Source organism: Bubalus kerabau, chromosome 14 (assembly GCF_029407905.1).
Source record: "Bubalus kerabau isolate K-KA32 ecotype Philippines breed swamp buffalo chromosome 14, PCC_UOA_SB_1v2, whole genome shotgun sequence".
In the NCBI taxonomy this organism is placed as follows: domain Eukaryota; kingdom Metazoa; phylum Chordata; class Mammalia; order Artiodactyla; family Bovidae; genus Bubalus; species Bubalus kerabau.
In genome coordinates this window covers 57,175,578-57,194,811 of record NC_073637.1, presented here as the reverse complement: position 1 = coordinate 57,194,811, position 19,234 = coordinate 57,175,578, and the positions used below count along the sequence as shown (strand labels likewise).

The 19,234-nt window shown below is 36.5% G+C and overlaps 1 protein-coding gene and 1 long non-coding RNA gene across 2 annotated transcripts in view; one reads left to right on the top strand and one right to left on the bottom strand.

Moving 5' to 3' along the window:
- LOC129626948 (uncharacterized) overlaps nucleotides 1–19,234 on the bottom strand; it is an 84,854-nt gene that overhangs the window by 13,434 nt on the left and 52,186 nt on the right. The window lies entirely within an intron of this gene.
- Nucleotides 1–19,234, top strand: part of PKHD1L1 (PKHD1 like 1) — a 178,619-nt gene that overhangs the window by 121,681 nt on the left and 37,704 nt on the right. Inside the window, exons 54-63 of the mRNA XM_055546412.1 lie at nucleotides 51–139; nucleotides 422–570; nucleotides 2,033–2,162; nucleotides 4,010–4,128; nucleotides 6,228–6,357; nucleotides 8,435–8,608; nucleotides 12,276–12,379; nucleotides 14,403–14,532; nucleotides 15,267–15,388; nucleotides 16,963–17,053. Of these exons, the coding sequence (XP_055402387.1) occupies nucleotides 51–139; nucleotides 422–570; nucleotides 2,033–2,162; nucleotides 4,010–4,128; nucleotides 6,228–6,357; nucleotides 8,435–8,608; nucleotides 12,276–12,379; nucleotides 14,403–14,532; nucleotides 15,267–15,388; nucleotides 16,963–17,053 (1,238 nt within the window). The remainder of the gene's footprint in view (nucleotides 1–50; nucleotides 140–421; nucleotides 571–2,032; nucleotides 2,163–4,009; nucleotides 4,129–6,227; nucleotides 6,358–8,434; nucleotides 8,609–12,275; nucleotides 12,380–14,402; nucleotides 14,533–15,266; nucleotides 15,389–16,962; nucleotides 17,054–19,234) is intronic.

Here is a 19,234-nt window from a genome sequence, read left to right as displayed (position 1 = left end):
TAAATAAACAGAGATAATACTAAATGGAAATATTTCTTTTCTCTTTTCAGCTTATGGTCGAATAATTCTTTTTGGCAATCATCTCAAGAAAATAATTATACCATACCTTACCCAGGGGCAAATGTTGTTATTCCTGAAGGTAAATGCATAAATGTAAATAAATAAAATGCTTGTGTTTATCACCTTTAGGATAGATGCTACAGTACTTAGCAGTTAGGGTAGATACTGTTACGCAGCACACCCTGGAGAAAGAAAATGTGAAGGGGTGGGTTCCATTCTGTATCCTGGATGTTATATTATATGAAAAAAAGACTCACTAACTTCAAAATTAGGACTCACTGATAAGGCTGTCAATGTTTTATCTATAGGCTATAGTCTATGGATTACGTTATATTCCTTACATTAAAGTCTTGTTTTATAGGAACATGGATTGTGGCAGACACAGATATTCCACCAATGGAAAGGCTTGTTATTTGGGGGGTTCTAGAATTGCAAGATAAACATAATGTAGGAGCTGCAGAGTCTTCTTACAGAAAAGTTGTTCTGAATGCTACCTACATATCACTGCAGGTAAGACTGAGGGTCTTGTTAACTTTCACCCTTACTAGCCAAGTGCTAAAATGTTGGAGATTTATTGAACAGCTTATAAGAAAGCATATTCAATTGATGTGAATTGAAACACAACTGGCCCTGCCCCATGAAATGCAAGCCTAAGTTCAATACATTGAACTTATATTTCTGCTCTCCTTTACATTTTAACACATTCCTTATGTGGTAATTATCATGCTACTTTGTAGTATGAGGTCTCCTCATTTTCAGTCCTTTAAAATAATTTATATCATTGTTAGGTAAAACTAAACTCACAGTTTGCTGCATCTAACAGAGAATTCCCTAGAGTTCTGGGGGAAAAAAAAGATTTTAAGCCTTTTTTAAAAAAAAAGAAAGTGAACAGTATTTCTTAAGATGAATGGATGTAGAAGGGATTATGAAAACCAGGAGCAGGCTAATAAAAATATTTCAGTTTGAAATAATCACCTCATTCTCTCATAAACCTCAGATGGTCTTGAATATGTAGTAGTTTAATCAATTTAATTGTTCTGTCAGTGTTTTATTGGTGTTCATTTAAAAGAATAGCTTAACCAAAAGCTATTAAGCACCACTAAAAAATAAATGGGAGCCTTCTTTCATAAAACTAGGCCTTTAAAGCTTTAAAGATATGCGATATTTTGGTTAGATGCAGAGCTTAGAGGGAAGTTACCCCTACAATTGAATCCTTACCTCATTGTTAAATTGTTGGGTAACAAGTTAAGTTATTTGACTTCTTTCCACATCAGTTTTATAATCTATGAAATGAGGATAATAATTCCAATTCATGGGTTTAGTGTAAAGGTTAAATGATATAAAATATGTAAAGCCTTGCATGTTAAACCTGGCATAGAATCAGAAACCATTTAGTAATAGTAATTTTTATTAACAGTGATGGCTCATGAATAGCATAGCTTGGCTTCCCCAGTGACTCCGCAGTAAAGAATCCACCTACAATGCAGGAGACACGAGTTGGATCCCTGAGTCAGGAAAATCCCCTGGAGAAAGGAACTGGCAACCTGTTCCAGTCTTCCTGCCTGCAGAATTCCATGGACAGAGAAGCCTAGTGGGACTCAGCCTATGGGGTCACAAAAGAGTCATAGCAACTGAACAAAAATGAAAAGAATATACTTTATATATGCTGTTATTTTAAGATACAGTGTGATCTGTTCAAACAGCATTAGTTTAGGCGTCAGGAGGTCTCAGTTTTAGGTCCAGTTCTGACAAGTAGAGGTTGAATTTGACCTTGGAAAAAACAATTTAAACTGCCTATCCCAAAGTGGAGGAGTTAAATTAAGATCACTTCTAGTTACAATACTGTTTTTCTGTAAAACAACAGTTCATTTATTTTCATTAGAGAAGGCTGCAAGCCTTCCTAATTCCTTTTTTATGGGAAAGTTTTTCCTGCTCAGTTTCTAAGTATTAACAACTTTCTGCTTCACTTCAGGGAGGTAGATTAATCGGTGGCTGGGAAGACAATCCTTTCAAAGGAGAATTACAGATTGTTCTGAGAGGGAATCATTCTACTCCAGAGTGGGCTCTTCCAGAAGGACCAAATCAAGGATCCAAGGTCTTAGGTATGTGTTCCCAGATACGGAAAGAATCATGTTAGTTTTGAGAATCTGCTTTAAAACATGGAGCACTAATAGACTTGCCCTCAGTTCATAAATTTACAGTATTAGAAGTTTTTACAAACACTGATTTGTAGTAATGGGTTATAAAAGTTGCCGACATTTAAAAAAATTAAATCATGCCACATTAAATTCTAAACCAAAATGTAATTTATTACAAAACTAACATTGATCACTCCATATGTAGATTATTTCTCTAATCTGGTTTTCTTAATAATTTTTCTTTTGTAGAAACAATACTATTTTTCATACTTTAGGACTTTTCCCCTTTAAGGTAACTTTCCTGCACATTATTCCTACACAGTATTAGTAATCTGTGGATCAGTTGACTCTGGTGTCAGTTATCCAGTTGTAACTATTGATGTGTTTTAATTTTCCAGTTGCATTTGTGTGGTTGTACAGATTCCCATTTGAGCCTAGAAAGCAATGGACCTGAGAGGGTTTAATTTGGTCCCAGTAAATAACCGCTTTTATTAATACCACTGCATCTTTTTTTTTTAATAGGAGGCTAATTACTTTAAAATATTGTAGCAGTTTTTGCCATACATTGACACAAATCAGCCATGGGTGTACATGTGTTCCCCATCCTGAACCCCTCTCCCACCTCCCTCCCCATCCCATCCCTCAGGGTCATCCCAGTGCACCAGCCCTGAGCACCCTGTCTCATGCATTGAACCTGGACTGATGATCTATTTCACATATGATAATATACATGGTTCAATGCTATCCTCTCAAATCACCACTGCATCTTTACTTAAAAGATACATGCTGTGTTGGCCAAAAAGCTCGTTCGTTCAGACTTTTTCTCCCCCATACTATCTTATCAAAAAACCGAAAACCAACTTTTTGGCCAGTTCAATAAATGTGCTTCACTAGCTGTAATGTACAATTTCTAAAACAGTGATAGTAAGTAAGGGGATTTTTTAAATGGCTTAAAATTGAGTTAGCTCTTCCAGGATAGACAAATTCAAATCTTAAAAGTTTCCTGGGACTTCTTTGGGAGTTCAGTTGGTTAAGACTTTGCTTTTTGGGCAAGGAGTGTAGGTTTGATCCCTAGTCAGGGAGCTAAAATCCCACACAGTGTGGGATAAAGAAAAGGAAAAAGAAAAAAAAATTTTCCTGAGGCAGACAAATGCAACCCTAAAAAAATTTTTTTTATGTGTTTATTTTTTTATTTCAAAAATACCAGTTCTGACAACACAGAACAATATCAAGAAAAGACATACATCTTACCAGTTCTCCTTTCTGCATGAGGAAACTAACATTAGCAGTTTCTACATGTTCTTTTCATGCTTTTTATCTTTGTCTATATTCATATTACATAAAATGACTTGAAGCCTTATACAAAAACATGGTCAAGCTAAATATATTACTGTGCGTTTTCTTGTTAACATATGAATATCTTTCCAGATCTATACTTACATATAAAGCTCTTCCTTTTTATGGCATATTACACTACAGTATTATAATATATTCTAATTTACTCCTTCATTCTGCTATCGATGTACATTTAGATTAATTCTAGTTTTTCAAGTATTTCCAAATATTGCTGTATTAAGCATCCTCATTCATGTATCCTTGTGTACTGGATTTAAATTCTAGGGACCAGATTCCTAGCAATGGGTCAGAGAGCCAAAGCTTTCTTCTATAGCCCTGAGCAGATAACCCTAATCCTTTGCATTAATTCTAAAATGTTCAATCACTTACTGAAATATATCTATTGTTTCATTTTATACTAGCACCTAACTCAGTTCTGTATGGTGAATAAATAGGAGTGGGTTTTTCTCCTTCAGGGGTGTTTGGTGAACTGGACCTTCATGGAATTCCACATTCGATATATAAAACTAAACTCTCAGAAACTGCAGAGGCAGGTTCCAAAGTCCTTTCTCTGATGGATGCTGTGGATTGGCAGGTAGGGGAATTACTCTGCGGGGGAAGTAAAAACATGCAGTGGGTCAACTTAAAAAGGTTTCTTCTTTATTTTCATGGACATTAATTTTCTCACATGATTACCCAGGCAAGAAATGTGTGTTTTACAATTAGCTTGCGCTCAAAAATCTGACTTTGACAGTAGGCATTTAAAAATTGTGGTGTCAGAGGTTCTTCAGAATATATAAAGAACGTTATGTATAAGTTACAAAAGGGAAATACAAAGGTTTGAGGGTAAAAAAAATGTGTTTACAAATTCTTGGGAAACAGAAAAAGGAATTTTTTAAAATGCACTTTTGTGTTATCTCACTTATCTGAGATTTGCTTCTAATTTGTGATTTTACACATTAAGTGTTTGGAAAGAAACCAGATCTTGATGCCTAGTGATATTCAAAAAAGGCCTAGGCTAAGTAAGAGATTTTGATAGAGTATGAATAGTGGCAATTCCAATCTCTACTACATTCATAGGTTTGCATGTGATAATTGTGATAGTTGAGGTGTTATTACTTTTTAAAGCTGATTAAATGATTTAAATATCCCCATTATCAATGATCATTTATTATTACTTATCCAGTTAATATTTTATGCATATTACTTAAGCAGTTAATATTTAGCTGAGTTTCAAACATTTTCTAGGCACAGAAGATTCATTTGTGAAGAAATTGGTCAAAATAGAGAGGAAATTGCATTGAGGTGAGAGAGGCAGACACTAAATGAATAAATAAATACATGTTAATTTTAGATCATAATCTTCGTAATGAAGGAAATAGAGACTGCCATGGTAGAGGGTGGCAGATGACATTAAATTGAGTTGCCAAAGACGGCCTCTGTCAAAGGTGTGACAGTATTCAGGACATGCTATCCAAAAATATTGACTATTTTAAGCTGAAAAATTTCTGCATGTGCAGGAGGACTTTCTGACTTTCCCCTGAAGCAGGTCATAAAACCTTCATGTGAAAGTTTCCTATACCCAGAAGAAAGGACCATCCTCAGCTCTAAAGACAAAGAGACATAGAGAGGAATCAGAATGGACAAGTGTTGCTGTTTATCCCAGTTTTCTACACTTAGCTCATACCCTATCACATTTTCCCTGTACTCCCCACTGTTCCATAAAAATGCTCGTTTGTGGCCCAGTAGTTAAGAATCTGCCTGCCAATACAGGGAACATGGGTTCAATCCCTGGTATGGGAAGATTCCACATGCTGTGGGGCAACTAAACCCGTGCACCCCAACTACTGAACCTGCATTCTAGAAAACCCAGGTTGCAACAACTGAGCCCAAGTGCCGCAACTCCTGAAGCCCACGTGCCCTAGAGCCTGGTCTCTGCAGCAAGAGAAGCCATGCAAGGGAAGCCCGTGCACTGCAGCTAGAGAGTAGCCTCGCTCGCCACAACTAGGGAAGGCCTGCGTGCAGCTGCAAAGAGTCAGCGCATCAGTAAATTTCACAAATAAATAATTTTTTAAGTGCTCAGCTTTAACAATTTCTTCAGGTCTTCTGTCATTTAAAACTTACACTGAATAAAACATACGCTTTTCTCATGTTATTCGGTCTTTTGTTACAGGGGTCCTAGCTAAGAACTTGGTAGGGTAGAGGCAAAACATCTTTTTCTTCCTCTGCAAGTATAGTTGAGCAGAGGCTTGGATGACAAAGAGGAGCTTGTCATATATGATAGAGATTCTAAGACTTGACCCTGTACTGTCGCTTTTCTCTGCCTTTCTCACCTTTCAGGAATATCCAGTGATAGTTAATTGTGTAAAAAAATCTGGGGAGAATTTTTTTAAGTCTTAAGAATATTATTCTGACCAATTTTTAATATATATACGAATATATTTGCTTTGATCTATCTAATTTTAAAAATGTATATTGACTGAATTCAACTTGAGGAAATATTGACATAATTCAGGATATAGAATTCTTAGTATCAAACTAAAGCATATGTATTTTAGAAACCTAAAGATATGGTTTATTTTCTCTATAATACTATGGTTGTAACCAATGTAAGTTAAATTAGAATTATTTAATAGTTATTAAGAGATATAAACCTATTTTTAAAAATTGTCTTGAATTTGGAATTTTTCTAAGGAGGGTGAAGAGATTGTGATAACAACCACAAGCTATGATTTCCACCAGACGGAAACTAGAAGCATCGTTAAAATCCTGCATGATCACAAAATTCTCATTCTCAATGATGCCCTTTCCTACACCCACTTTGGTAAGTGGCTGTTCTTTAACCAAATCAGTTCAGTTCAGTTCAGTCGCTCAATCGTGTCCGACTTTGCAACCCCATGAAATGCAGCACACCAGGCCTCCCTGTCCATCACTAACTACTGGAGTTCACTCAAACTCATGTCCATCGAGTCAATGATGCCATCCAGCCATCTTATCCTCGGTCATCCCCTTCTCCTCCTTCCCCCAATCCTTCCCAGCATCAGAGTCTTTTCCAATGAGTCAACTCTTCGCATGAGGTGGCCAAAGCACTAGAGTTTCAGCTTTAGCATCATTCCTTCCAAAGAACACCCAGGGCTGATCTCCTTTAGAATGGACTGGTAGCTATATCATTAAAATGTCTTGAAAAAGTCACATATTAGTCTTGCCTTTCCATGGACAGAGGAGCCTGGTGGGCTACAGTCCATGGGGTCACACAGAGTCGGACACGACTGAAGTGACTTAGCAGCAGCAGCAGCAGTCCTCCCTTCTGTAATTGCAATTATTTGATGAAATATCTCACAATTATTTTATAGGTGCATTTCAGTGAGATTGGCAGTGGTACCCAGAGGGTGCTACTCTTCATGTGTTGGCTGCCAAGAGTTCCTGCTATATGTATTCGTTTATTCAGCAAATATTCAGCAGTAACCATTATATTCCATGGGATAAGGCTGGCACTGTTTTAAGCACGCTTCTAGACATACTTATGCACACTGAAATTTGAGAAACCTTGATCCAAGAACATCTTTGCCCTGATTGGGCACTGACACATTCCTCAGTGGTAACTGCATTTAGACAAGCTACTGCAAAATGGCAAACTCTGATTCTCAAGGAGAGAAGGAATTAATCAGAATCAATTGAAGGTGATCTTTCAGCTTGTAGAATCAGGGCCTTCCCTGCACCCCAGCCTTTTCCCATTTCACATGCTGTGCTGTGCTTAGTCGCTCAATCGTGTCCAAATCTGCGACCCCATGGACTGTAGCCTGTCAGGCTCCTCTGTCCATGGGGATTCTCCAGGCGAGAATACTGGAGTGGGTTGCCATGCCTTCCTCCAGGGAATCTTCACAACCCAGGGATCAAACCCAGGTATCCTGCATAGTAGGCAGATTCTTTACTGTCTTAGCCACCAGGGATGCCTCATTTCACATGCTACCTTCATCTGAATCACAGGAGGTGGAAGCAGACAGGAGTGAAATGTTAGAAAAGCCATTCAGGTACTTCTGATGTTCCTGAGAACCCCAGCTAAGGCGGCATGATACACTGGTGGATATCTGATCTGCATGATAAAAGAAACTTTTTAAAGTAGTATTTTGATAGAAGCACGTATTTATCATTCTATATCACATATTTTTCTTTAAATCAAAAGTAAAGGGTTTCTTTGAAGAATATTTTAATCATAAGGTAGTTTTTGAAGTTTGATAGTATAGATTCTTTCATTTAAAATGCCAGATACTTCTCTCTGTTTGAAATGTACCTGCTTGTTTTAAAGTTTTGAATGAGATCTCTTGAAATGTAGAATGTAATTTAGGTTATGTTTTTAAATCATGAAAATGTAAATGTACAGACTGTGTTTGATAAATAGGATATACTACATATTTATAAAGAATTGTGTTTGATACAAAACATATCACAGGAAAAGCAGAGCAAACCAAGGTTTAAGCATCAGGAGAGGTAATATCTATGTGTTACTGATTCTCCACGTGGCCATAGACAAGTTCTTTTACTTCTCTATCTCATTTCCTCATCTGTTAAAATTACAGTAAGCTCCCCAACTTGCCTTACAAGTGTATCTTTATGTATAATTTGAAGTGATCGCAAAATACCTATGAAGCAGTAACTTTCTAAGCAATTATAATAATTGCTTTGGTATAAATTGAAGAACTACTTTTGATTATTTTTTATAAATAAAAAGGTATAATTTCTAGCTGTCATCTGTGTACGTTTAAGCATGTAACTTGAATCAATTCATGTATTTGTTCTGACTTTTGGCATATTAGAAAGTTATGTGGCCTGTAAGCTGCAAAGAAACTAATAAAGACAGATATTTCTGTGTTGGTAATAATCTAACTGTCCTTTTGCTGCAGCTGAAAGATACCATGTTCCTGGAACTAGTCAGAGCTACACATTAGCCGCCGATGTTGGGATACTGAGTAGGAACATCAAAATACTTGGTGAGGATTATCCAGGTTGGTTGAAGGAATCTTTTGGTGCACGCGTCCTAGTCAGTTCCTTCACTGAAAATATGGTGACTTTTAAAGGTTAGTACAGATTCAGTTTATTTTTCTAAATGAAATATAGCATGGTCTCTTCCATGTTTAATTCGTAAATAATCCTCACTCCTTTATAGGATCACTTGTGTTAAAAAAATATATATATACAACTGAGTAAATTTTAAAGATCTCATTAGCTTTATTCAAGGATACATGAATGGGGTAGCAGCCAATCTAACAAATGCAAAGGAGCATCAAAGAGCTGTGCAAAACAGAAGACTTATAGGCAGAAGGAAGCAGCAACAAGGTAGTTATACTAGGCAAAAAGAGGATTGGAAATTGCAAGGCTAATGTAGGGGGAGCAGAGGTTTATCAAGCAGATTACCTAATCAATGCCGATCAGGCAATTCCTGATGGGCTGGTTTAAGATTCCATTTCAGGAGAGCTGAAAATGTAATTAAGTCTGTTTGGTGATGCAGGGCTTAGCAAAAGGGACTCTGTTTTGGGCCTGAAGTATTGTTTTTTAACATTGAAAAACAGAGCCTTGTTATGTATTATATAGTCCAGGTACCGCCCTCCAGAACCAAATTCCTAACATTATTCTTCTAATTTTATCTTCATAGGCAAACTAATTATCAAATTAACAATGACCTTAGGTAACAGCTTACCCACTGTCACATGCCTGGTGCTAAGTTGCTTCAGTCATGTCCAACTCTGCGATCCTATGGACTGGTAGCCCACTAGGTTCCTCTGTCCATGTAATTCTCCAGGCAGAAATCCTGGAGTGGGTTGCCATGCCCTCCTCCAGGGGATTTTCCCAGGCCAGGGATCGAACCTGCATCTCTTATATCTCCTGGATTGGCAGGCAGGTTCTTTCCCACTAGTGCCACCTGGGAAGCCCGCCCAGCATCACACTCAAAAGACAAATCAATTCATAACAAGCACAACCAATCTGTTATTCTTGTGTGAAGGAAAATTTCTAACATATATTAAAAATAGAGAAATGTATAATGCTTATCATCACCAATTATCACAAGTATCAGCTTTGGCCAATCTTGTTTTACCTATGTGCTCACCCACTTTCTTCAAGCCCCAGATTATTTTGAAGCAGCAGGCATATATTTTTTAAGATATAATGGACACATAATATTGGGTAAGTTTCAGGTGTACAGTATGTTGATTTGATACTTTTATATATTGCCATTTGATTACCACAGTAGTGGTAACATCTCTGTCATGTCGTATAAGTATTATTTCTTTGGTTGTGGTGAGCACAATTGAGACCTAGTCTCTTAGCAACTTTGAAGTTTATAATATGGTATTTTTGCTGTTTCCCTATGCTGTACATTGGATCTCCAGGACTTATTTATCTACTAGTTGCAAGTTTATACCCTTAAATAGCTCCCTATTTCTCCCACCCCACAGATCCTGATAACCACCTTTCTATTTTCTGTTTTTATGAATTCAGCTTTCTTGTGTATGTTAGTCACTCAGCTGTGTCCAACTCTTCACTATGCCAAGGACTGTAGCCTGCCAGGCTTCTCTGTCCGTGGAATTCTCCATGCAAGAATACTGGAGCAGATTGCCATTTCCTTCTCCAAGGGATCTTCCTGACCCAGGGATTGAACCTGAATCCATTTCATTTATATGCAGAAGTTTTTTAAGATTCCGCATATAAATGAGATCATGCAGCATTTATCTTTCTCTGTCTGATTTATCTCACTTAGCGAAATTCCCTCCAGGTCCATCCATGTTGTCCCAAATGACAGAACTTCATTCTTTGTTACTCATGGCTGAATGATGTGATATATGTACATATACAGTGGAATATTTTAGATAGATAGAGGGGAGGGTATCTCACAACTTTATCCTTTCATCCATCGATGGACAGTTGGGTTGTTTCTGTATCTTGGCTCTTATGAATGGAGCAACCACATATTCATTTAGAGATATTTCAGTGTGTAAATCTAAAAGACATCTTTAAAAACATCTGTAAGAATCAGATTTTAAAATGTTAGCTATAATTTCTAAACATCAAATGACTGTTCAGAATTCTCCAGTTCAGTCCTTCTTCTCCTTCCTCCTTTTTTCCCTCCCTCCCACTCCCTCTTGTTTCCTCCTCCCCTTTCCCATTTTCCTCTTCTTTCTTTATCTTCCTTCCTTTCTTAATTTCCTTCTTTCTCTTTGACTTTTTTGTTCAAGTTGGACTCTAAATAGATCCATATTGCAACTGGTTATGAATCTTAAATCTCTGATTCATTTTTCTTCCCTTGTAATTTACTAATAAAAGAAGCTAGGTCATCTGTCATATAGTGTCTGCAATAGCCCCAATTAGGATGCACCCCTAGAATTTAACATGTTCCTGCCTCCTTTGTATTCTCTATGAATAAGTAGAAAATTTAGAACTAGTAAAATGATCAGACCCAGACTCAATTTTTAGGCAAGAATTCCTCACAACTGGTGGTTGTTTTTCCATTAATAGGCACATAATATACAATTGTTCTTCCTTTTGTGAAGTTAGCTGTTATTAATAATCATTGCCTGGATCTATTAAATCACTGAGGTTTAAAAAGGTAATACTACCATTCCCTCCTCTTTTATAATCTTGAATATTTCTATAAAGAGGAGCTTCCCCAGACAACTGTTTGACCACCTTGAAGGATAATTTAGATATAAAAAATGTTGAATTCTTTCCTTTTATTTTTTGGTTTTCAAAATAATGAATTGGTTCCCAATCATCCTCTGAAGGTGACAAGGAGTTTTAGTTTTGTTTTCTTATGAGTATCATTATGAACTTCTTAAGTTCTTCACCATTTATACAAACACCAGCTCATGGATTTCCAGACAGAATTCAATTTTCCTTCTAGTGTAAAATAACTCTTCTCTAATACATTTCATTAGACATCAGGTTTTGAAACAAGGAATATTCTCTACTGGGTTTTTTTTTTTTTTTCAGACATGAATCATTGTGCCCCAGTTAACCTGTATAAAAAACTGGAGTAATCAGAGTTCCTGACTCATAGATGTTGTACGAGAATTAAACATAGCCTGTTAAGCACTTAGTACAGAACTTGACATAGAGTCATCTCTCACAGATTGTTATGGCTGTTCCTAATAATCTATGAAATTGCTTTTTGTCACTTCAGTGGCACTTATGACAAACTCGATCTGCAGATACTTGGCAGTACATATTCTGGAAAAAATTATGTAAAGATAATGTCTTTAAAAAGCTCTTTGGAGCATCAAAATTGAAATGTCAGGTAAATTATAAATTGTATCTCATGCCATGCATTCTTAACAGGGACAGTATAACACTGACAGGTGTAAACTGACTCTTGGGTGCAAAAAAAGCTTAAACAGTCTATGGTCCTCCAAAGGGCTGCTATACAGTGACAGATATGTAGTTGTTGTTCAGTTGCTAGGTCGTGTCCAACTCTTTGTGACCCCAATGTGTGGTACATCTGTGATATTAAAATTTCATGGAGAATGGATGCTATTCAGAAATAAATATCTAAAGAGGTTTTTGGAAGGGCAGTGAAAAAACATCTTTAGAAACATTACCTTATTTGGATTAAAAGAACAAAAAATGAATGTAATTTCCTTGAAAAAGTTGAAAGCAAATTTGTAATTTGGAAAATTACTAGAACTTTCATAGTTTTTGAAAAATTTTTATTCAGTTTCAAAGAAAAAAATGTGTAACTCTTTTCCCCACCAGGAAATGCAAGAATAAGTAATGTGGAATTTTATCACAGTGGTCAAGAAGCCTTCAGAGATAGCACAGACCCAAGATATGCTGTAACATTTCTTAACCTCGGACAGGTTTGTACTTTAGTTTAAATTTTTGCATATACTCAAAATTAAATATTTTAATTTTATTTTCATTTAGCTTTACTTAATAGCCATACCTTAGAATTTCTAAAACTAAATTTAATATAATAAAAATTGCGTAGCTGTATTTCCCATTAACATTTTTAGACTCACAGCAGGAGTCTAACCATGTCCTTCTGGTTGTGTCATGCATGTCACGTTGGAACCATTTGACTCCAACCGTGTCATTCATTTATTTAAGGCCAGTAAGAAAAAAAAGGAAATGGAGCACAGGAGGTAGAAAAATTGAAGATCTATGATAGTATTTCATATCTCTGCTTTGCTTTACAATGACCAAAAATATGTCCAAATAGTTACTATTAAACAAAGTGAGTACTGCTTAAATTTCTCAAATGAAAAGCATGTCTGAATATCCATGCCTCTGTCAAAAGGGCATATTTATCTTCCCAGATAAATATCTGGGAAGATAAATATGCCTAGAGGGCTGGTGACTTAAGAAAAATGAGAAAGAGTATATTTCTTATATGGAATTTGAAAAAGAATTGATACATATATGTATAACTGAATCACTTTGCTGTACATCTGAAACTCACACAACATTGTAACCAACTACGCTCCAATATAAAATAAAACTGTTTAAATAAAATATATACATATATTATTGGGGAGGAGATAAATTGGGAGTCTGGGATTAACATATACACACTGCTGCTGCTGCTGCTGCTAAGTCGCTTCAGTCGTGTCTGACTCTGTGTGACCCCATAGACAGCAGCCCACCAGGCTCCTCTGTCCCTGAGATTCTCCAGGCAAGAATACTGGAGAGGGTTGCCATTGCATTCTCCATATACACACTGCTGCTGCTGCTGCTAAGTCACTTCAGTCATGTCTGACTCTGTGCGACCCCATAGACGGCAGCCCACCAGGCTCCCCCATCCCTGGGATTCTCCAGGCAAGAACACTGGAGTGGGTTGCCATTTCCTCCTCCAATGCATGAAAGTGAAAATTGAAAGTGAAGTTGTTCAGTCGTGCCCGACTCTTAGCGACCCCATGGACTGCAGCCTACCAGGCTCCTCCGTCTATGGGATTTTCCAGGCAAGAGTACTGAAGTGGGTTGCCATTGCCTTCTCCGATATACACACTACTGTATGTAAAATAGATAAACAACAGGGACCTGCAGTATAGCAAGGGAAACTATGGTCAATATTCTTGTAATAACCTATAATGGGAAAAACTATGAAAAAGAATAGATATATATGTGTAACTGAATCACTTTGCTTACACTTGAAACTAACACAACATGGTAAATCAACTATATGTCAATAAAAATAAATAAATAAAATTAAAAAAAATCATGTGGGTTTGAAGTTGAAACCGCTAAACTACTCATTGACTGTTTTCCTACAGATATTTGAATTTAAATCCCTTGCCTAGAGTATCACCTTTCGTGGTTAAAAAAAAAAATCCCTGGTCATCATATAATAAACTATTCTGAAAAAATAATTTTTAATTTCTTTGCATTTTATGCTATGCTATGCTAAGTCACTTCAGTCGTGTCCGACTCTGTGTGACCCCATAGACGGCAGCCCACCAGGCTCCCCTGTCCCTGGGATTCTCCAGGCAAGAATACTGGAGTGGGTTGCCATTTCCTTCTCCAATACATGAAAGTGAAAAGTGAAAGTGAAGTCGCTCAGTCGTATCCAACTCGTAGCGACCCCGTGGATTGCATTTTATAAGTAGTGATAAAATATAAATGCATTGAAAACCACTGGAGAATTTTTAATTCACTTTTAAGGTAAACAATTTTTTTTTGCTTTATTTAATCATAAATTGAATAATATAGCAATTTCCTAGGATTAAAAGATCTCCTGGGAAATCATATCCTTTCATGGAACGTAAACTGAGTATTTTATTTATCAAGATTTGTTTACTGAAAATCACCTACTTCAATTTTTTTTTCTTTAAATATACTTTAGTTTTATTTTTTAAATGTTTACTAAATCTCAATGTTTTATAGATTCAAGAACGTGGCTCATCTTATGTTCGAGGCTGTGCTTTTCACAACGGCTTTTCCCCTGCAATTGGTGTATTTGGGACAGATGGATTGGACATAGATGATAATATCATTCACTTTACAGTGGGGGAAGGTAATATGATAATATTTTGGTCCAATAATCTGTCTTTCTCAGATAGCCTTGAATGCAAGCTTTGGAGCCATGGTGTCCAATTGGTCTTTCTGCAAAAATGGAAATGGCCTAAGTTTGTGCTCACATGGGAATTACTAAACTGCATGTGGCCATTGAACACTTGAAATGTGGCTAATGTGACTGATAAGCTGTATTTTTAAGTCTAATTATACTTAATTTAATTATACTTACTTTACATATAAGTAGTCATATGTAGCTATGGACAGTACAGCTCTAGAATTATTTACCAGACGGGGCTCTTATGTGAGTTATCTAATCACCAGTATTTTAAATTACTATGACTTTTAACATATCAATCAGAAAGATTATTCACAAATAAATGCTATTATTTTATAAAAAGTAAGTTTGATTGTAGGGAATTAACCTTTCTTGAATATCAGTCTAAAGCATAATATAAACTCAATGAAGGTGTATACAGTATGAGTGTGTGTTTGTTAAAATCTAGGGCAGAACCTGTGAACCCACATATTTAACAAACACCACAGAAGATTCTATTTCAGGAAATCTGTTAAAGAGGTAGAGTATCAAAGAGTTTAGAGGATTTGCTCTAAAATTGAAGAGGTTCGTTTGTCAGGCTCAAACTAGAAAACTGATTTCATTGAAGAAATGAACAACATTCTCCATAGTACTCATTACAAATTTATACGTATTGGGGGGACTTTATTTTTTTCTAGGCATAAGAATATGGGGGAATGCCAACAGAGTCCGGGGAAACTTGGTTACACTTTCAGTTTGGCCAGGAACCTATCAGAACAGAAAAGATCTGAGTTCCACTCTCTGGCATGCCGCAATTGAGGTAGTATGAACAAATTTGAAGACTGTAAGCTACCATGTGTAAAAGGGATAGATAGTGGGAACCTGTGGTATAGTACAGGGAAATCTGCCCAGTGCTCCCTGATGATCTAGAAGGGTGAGACGGGGGAGTGGGGTGGGTGGGCGTTCCAAGTAGGGGGATATTTGTATACATATAGCTGATTCACTTTGTTGTACAGCAGAAACCAACACAATATGGTAAAGCAATTATACTCCAATTTTTAAAAAAGGTGAGCTCCAGTCGCCATTGGATTTATCTGTGTTGGCATCCTTTGGTTTAAGTAGTTTTCCCTTATTTCCCTGCTTCTCCAATATTAATTACTGCTTTCAAGCTCCACTATAGGATTTCTCTGCTGCCAATTGACTGAATGCCTTACACATATTACTGTTTAACTCTGAATTTAGTTTCCTTCCTTAAATGAAAAATTGGAATGATAGACTTATATAGAAGGTCTAAAATTCATTTTTCATCTAAAATTCTTCTCTATGCAAGGTTATTTACTCTTATCAGATATTACTAATTGAACCCTATTTCCCGTGAAGTTTCTTCAATTACTTTAGCTATTTGTTTAGATGTAGAGTGAGATTGTGAACAAGAAAATAGAAAGTACAGAAGGAGGATTTGGAGGAAAGACAGCTTCCTTTTGTTTTTATTTTGCTTACTTAAACCATAGGAAGGAAAAGGAATTAAAAATAGCTCACTTTGAAATATGGGATAGGGATTGAATTTTGTTTTTGTGCAACCATTAATAATCACCTTAAAGCAAAATCCAAAAGTTGGACCTTAGTATACACTTATGAGATAATAATGTTCTCTTTTCATCTGTTTACAGATGTTAGAATGTAACCAAATGTCAATTAAAGTTAGTTATATCTTTTGAAAGACACTTTATTTTACTTTTATGAGTTGTATTTGACTATTTTATCCTCTTTAAAGATAAGGGTGTTTAATATGCTTTCAGTTAGATTTTGTCTGTTTTGCTGGTACTATTAGGCAAGAAATAAACCTTCTATGCTTGTACCTTTCATTTCTACCACTCTGATTTGGCTTGTAAAATAAAATTGTTTCGTAATTACTTAATACTTGTTCTAACCCTGTTTTTATTATAGCAGATTTTCTTTAATGAAGGCCTCTACTGAATTTAATGACCCACTATAATTGCCTCAGTTGCCTTTTTCTTAACTAATCAAATTGGTGACAGAATATAACCAAAAAGAGTGACAAAATTTTTGTAATCTTACTATAATACTGAAATTTGGTGTATGGCTTGTTAATATTGAACCACATCCAGTGGATTTTGGGACTGAAATGTACTTTAATGTACTTTTCTAATGAAGACTAAGGTATAGTATCTAGTGCTGGGTTTACACCAAGAACCTAAGGTAATTTCAGCACTTCATTTGTATTATAAATTTGAATGTGGGTGAATAATGAATTAAATTTTTATTTCAGAAAGCATTGTGATAATTAGTTTACCGGTGTATGTTGCATACCTGCTCTCATTGTGTAATTGTGTAAAAGCCTGACCTAAAGCATTTTCTTTATCATTGTGCTAGATAAATAGAGGGACCAATACAGTCTTACAAAATAATGTAGTGGCTGGATTTGGAAGGGCTGGATACCGCATCGATGGTGAACCTTGCTCAGGTAAGTCTTTGGGTCATTAAAATTAGTAAATATCTTGTCCAAATTTGTTAGAAATAAATAATTATTGTTTGTCAGTTGACTATGTAATATCACCTCTTCCTGGGCACTGAAAGAACTCAATAAACAAAATTTTTTCTATATAATATTGGGTTTAAAGAAAAAATTAAAACCGATTTTCCTCTCCTCCTTCACCCACATCACTCTTCACACAGTGATATAACCCTTCCAAAGGGGAATCTGGCAAGAGCTACCAGAATTATAGAGGCATTTACCTTTGACTCAACATTTCTACTTCCTGTAATCTAACAGTTGCCTCTACAACAGTGAGAAAAAGATTTGTGAACAAGGTTATTCATCACAGCGTTGTCTATACCGGCAGAAAACTGAAAGCTACCCTGTGTCCAGTTATTGTGGGCTAGTTATAGAAAGCCAAACGTTGGAACATTAGGCCCCTCTAAAAAAGAAGGAAAAAGATGCATACCTATGTATTAGCATGGAGAAATCACCAGGATATTCTAAAATGATAAGTGGAGGTTTTAGAACAGTGTCTGTAAAACTGTTTTGTGTAGAGTATGTTTTGTGGAAGAAAAGCAAGAAAAGACTATGAGTGGTCTATGAGAGCTTCTCAGGTGCCTCAGATGGTTGAGACTCTGCCTACAATGTGGGAGACTTGGGTTTAGTCCCTGGGTTGGGAAGATCCCCTGGAGAAGGGCATGGCAACCCACTCCAGTATTCTTGCCTGGAGAATTCCATGGACAGATGAGCCTGGCAAGCTACAGTCCATGGGGTCACCAAGAGTTGGATATGACTGAGCAACTCACACACACACACACACACACACACAGTATATGCATTTACATAAAAAAACATTGAAAATGTTAAAGCAAAAAGTATTGAAGGTAAGTAGGAACAGGGTGCCTGGTCACTTACTACTGTATAAATTTTTATAACCTCTTGACTACTAAACCAGGTAAATTAATTATTGAATCAAAAAAATAGAATAAGAGAACTGCAGGCCTTACCTCTTGAGAAACTTAGCTAAAGGAAATGGAATTTTCTCTGAAAAATGTATAGCCCTTCTACAGTTGATTTTTTTTACATCTCTGTAGTTATTTTTGAAATTTTTTTGAGTAAACATTTTTTCTATAAATTCAAAAAATATTGGACTTTAGCTAATTTTATTTTTGTGCAAAATACATTTTGAAGGAATAAAACAACTTTGGCACAGGTTTAACTGATTCCTTGATATATGCTCCTTTTAAATATTGTAGTTCACAACAGTGTAAAAGTGGCTTTCCTTTGACTTAAAATTTTAAAATATGCAATTTTGTAAACTTTCTTTGAAGTGTTGTTGTGGGTTTGTTTAAATCAAAATATGACCTGTGAATATGAGTATTTACTAATATGTATAATGCCATGTAATACATTTTTACTATGTTGATCTTCCCAAATAATTGGGAGTGTTTATAAGGAGGTTTTAGATTTAAAGCAATTGAAAAGTGAGACATCACAAAGGAATTGAAGATTTAATTCCTGGGATGCAACATCAATTTACGCAATTCATGTCCGAGACAAGTGAGGGGCTGGGAAGCTGGGAAAGGAACTCTGACACAAGTAGGTCCAGAGGTGAAGCCATGCTTGTCCATGGGGCTACGCTGTGCAGAAGCAAGGTGTAGACATGAAAACAGCTTCTTAGGGAGAAAACAAAACAGGAATCAGGCAAACTGACCATAGGCGAAATGTCAGTCTCAAAGAAAGAAGGGAAAAGCAGTAGAAGATGGAGGCAGTGAGATCTTGGGGAAATTGGACAAAAGAGCTGGTACAATGTACAATTTAGGAGACAGTGCTCCTCTTTGTAAGGAATCCTTAAATTTATGCATGGTTAGGAGGGGTTGTCGGAGAAGGCAATGGCACCCCACTCCAGTACTCTTGCCTGGAAAATCCCATGGATGAAGGAGCCTGGTAGGCTGCAGTCCATGGGGTCGCTAGGAGTCGGACCCGACTGAGCAACTCACTTTCACTTTTCACTTTCATGCATTGGAGAAGGAAATGGCAACCCACTCCAGTGTTCTTGCCTGGAGAATCCCAGGGATGGGGGAGCCTGGTGGGCTGCCGTCTCTGGGGTCGCACAGAGTCGGACACGACTGAAGCGACTTAGCAGCAGCAGCAGCAGCAGGAGGG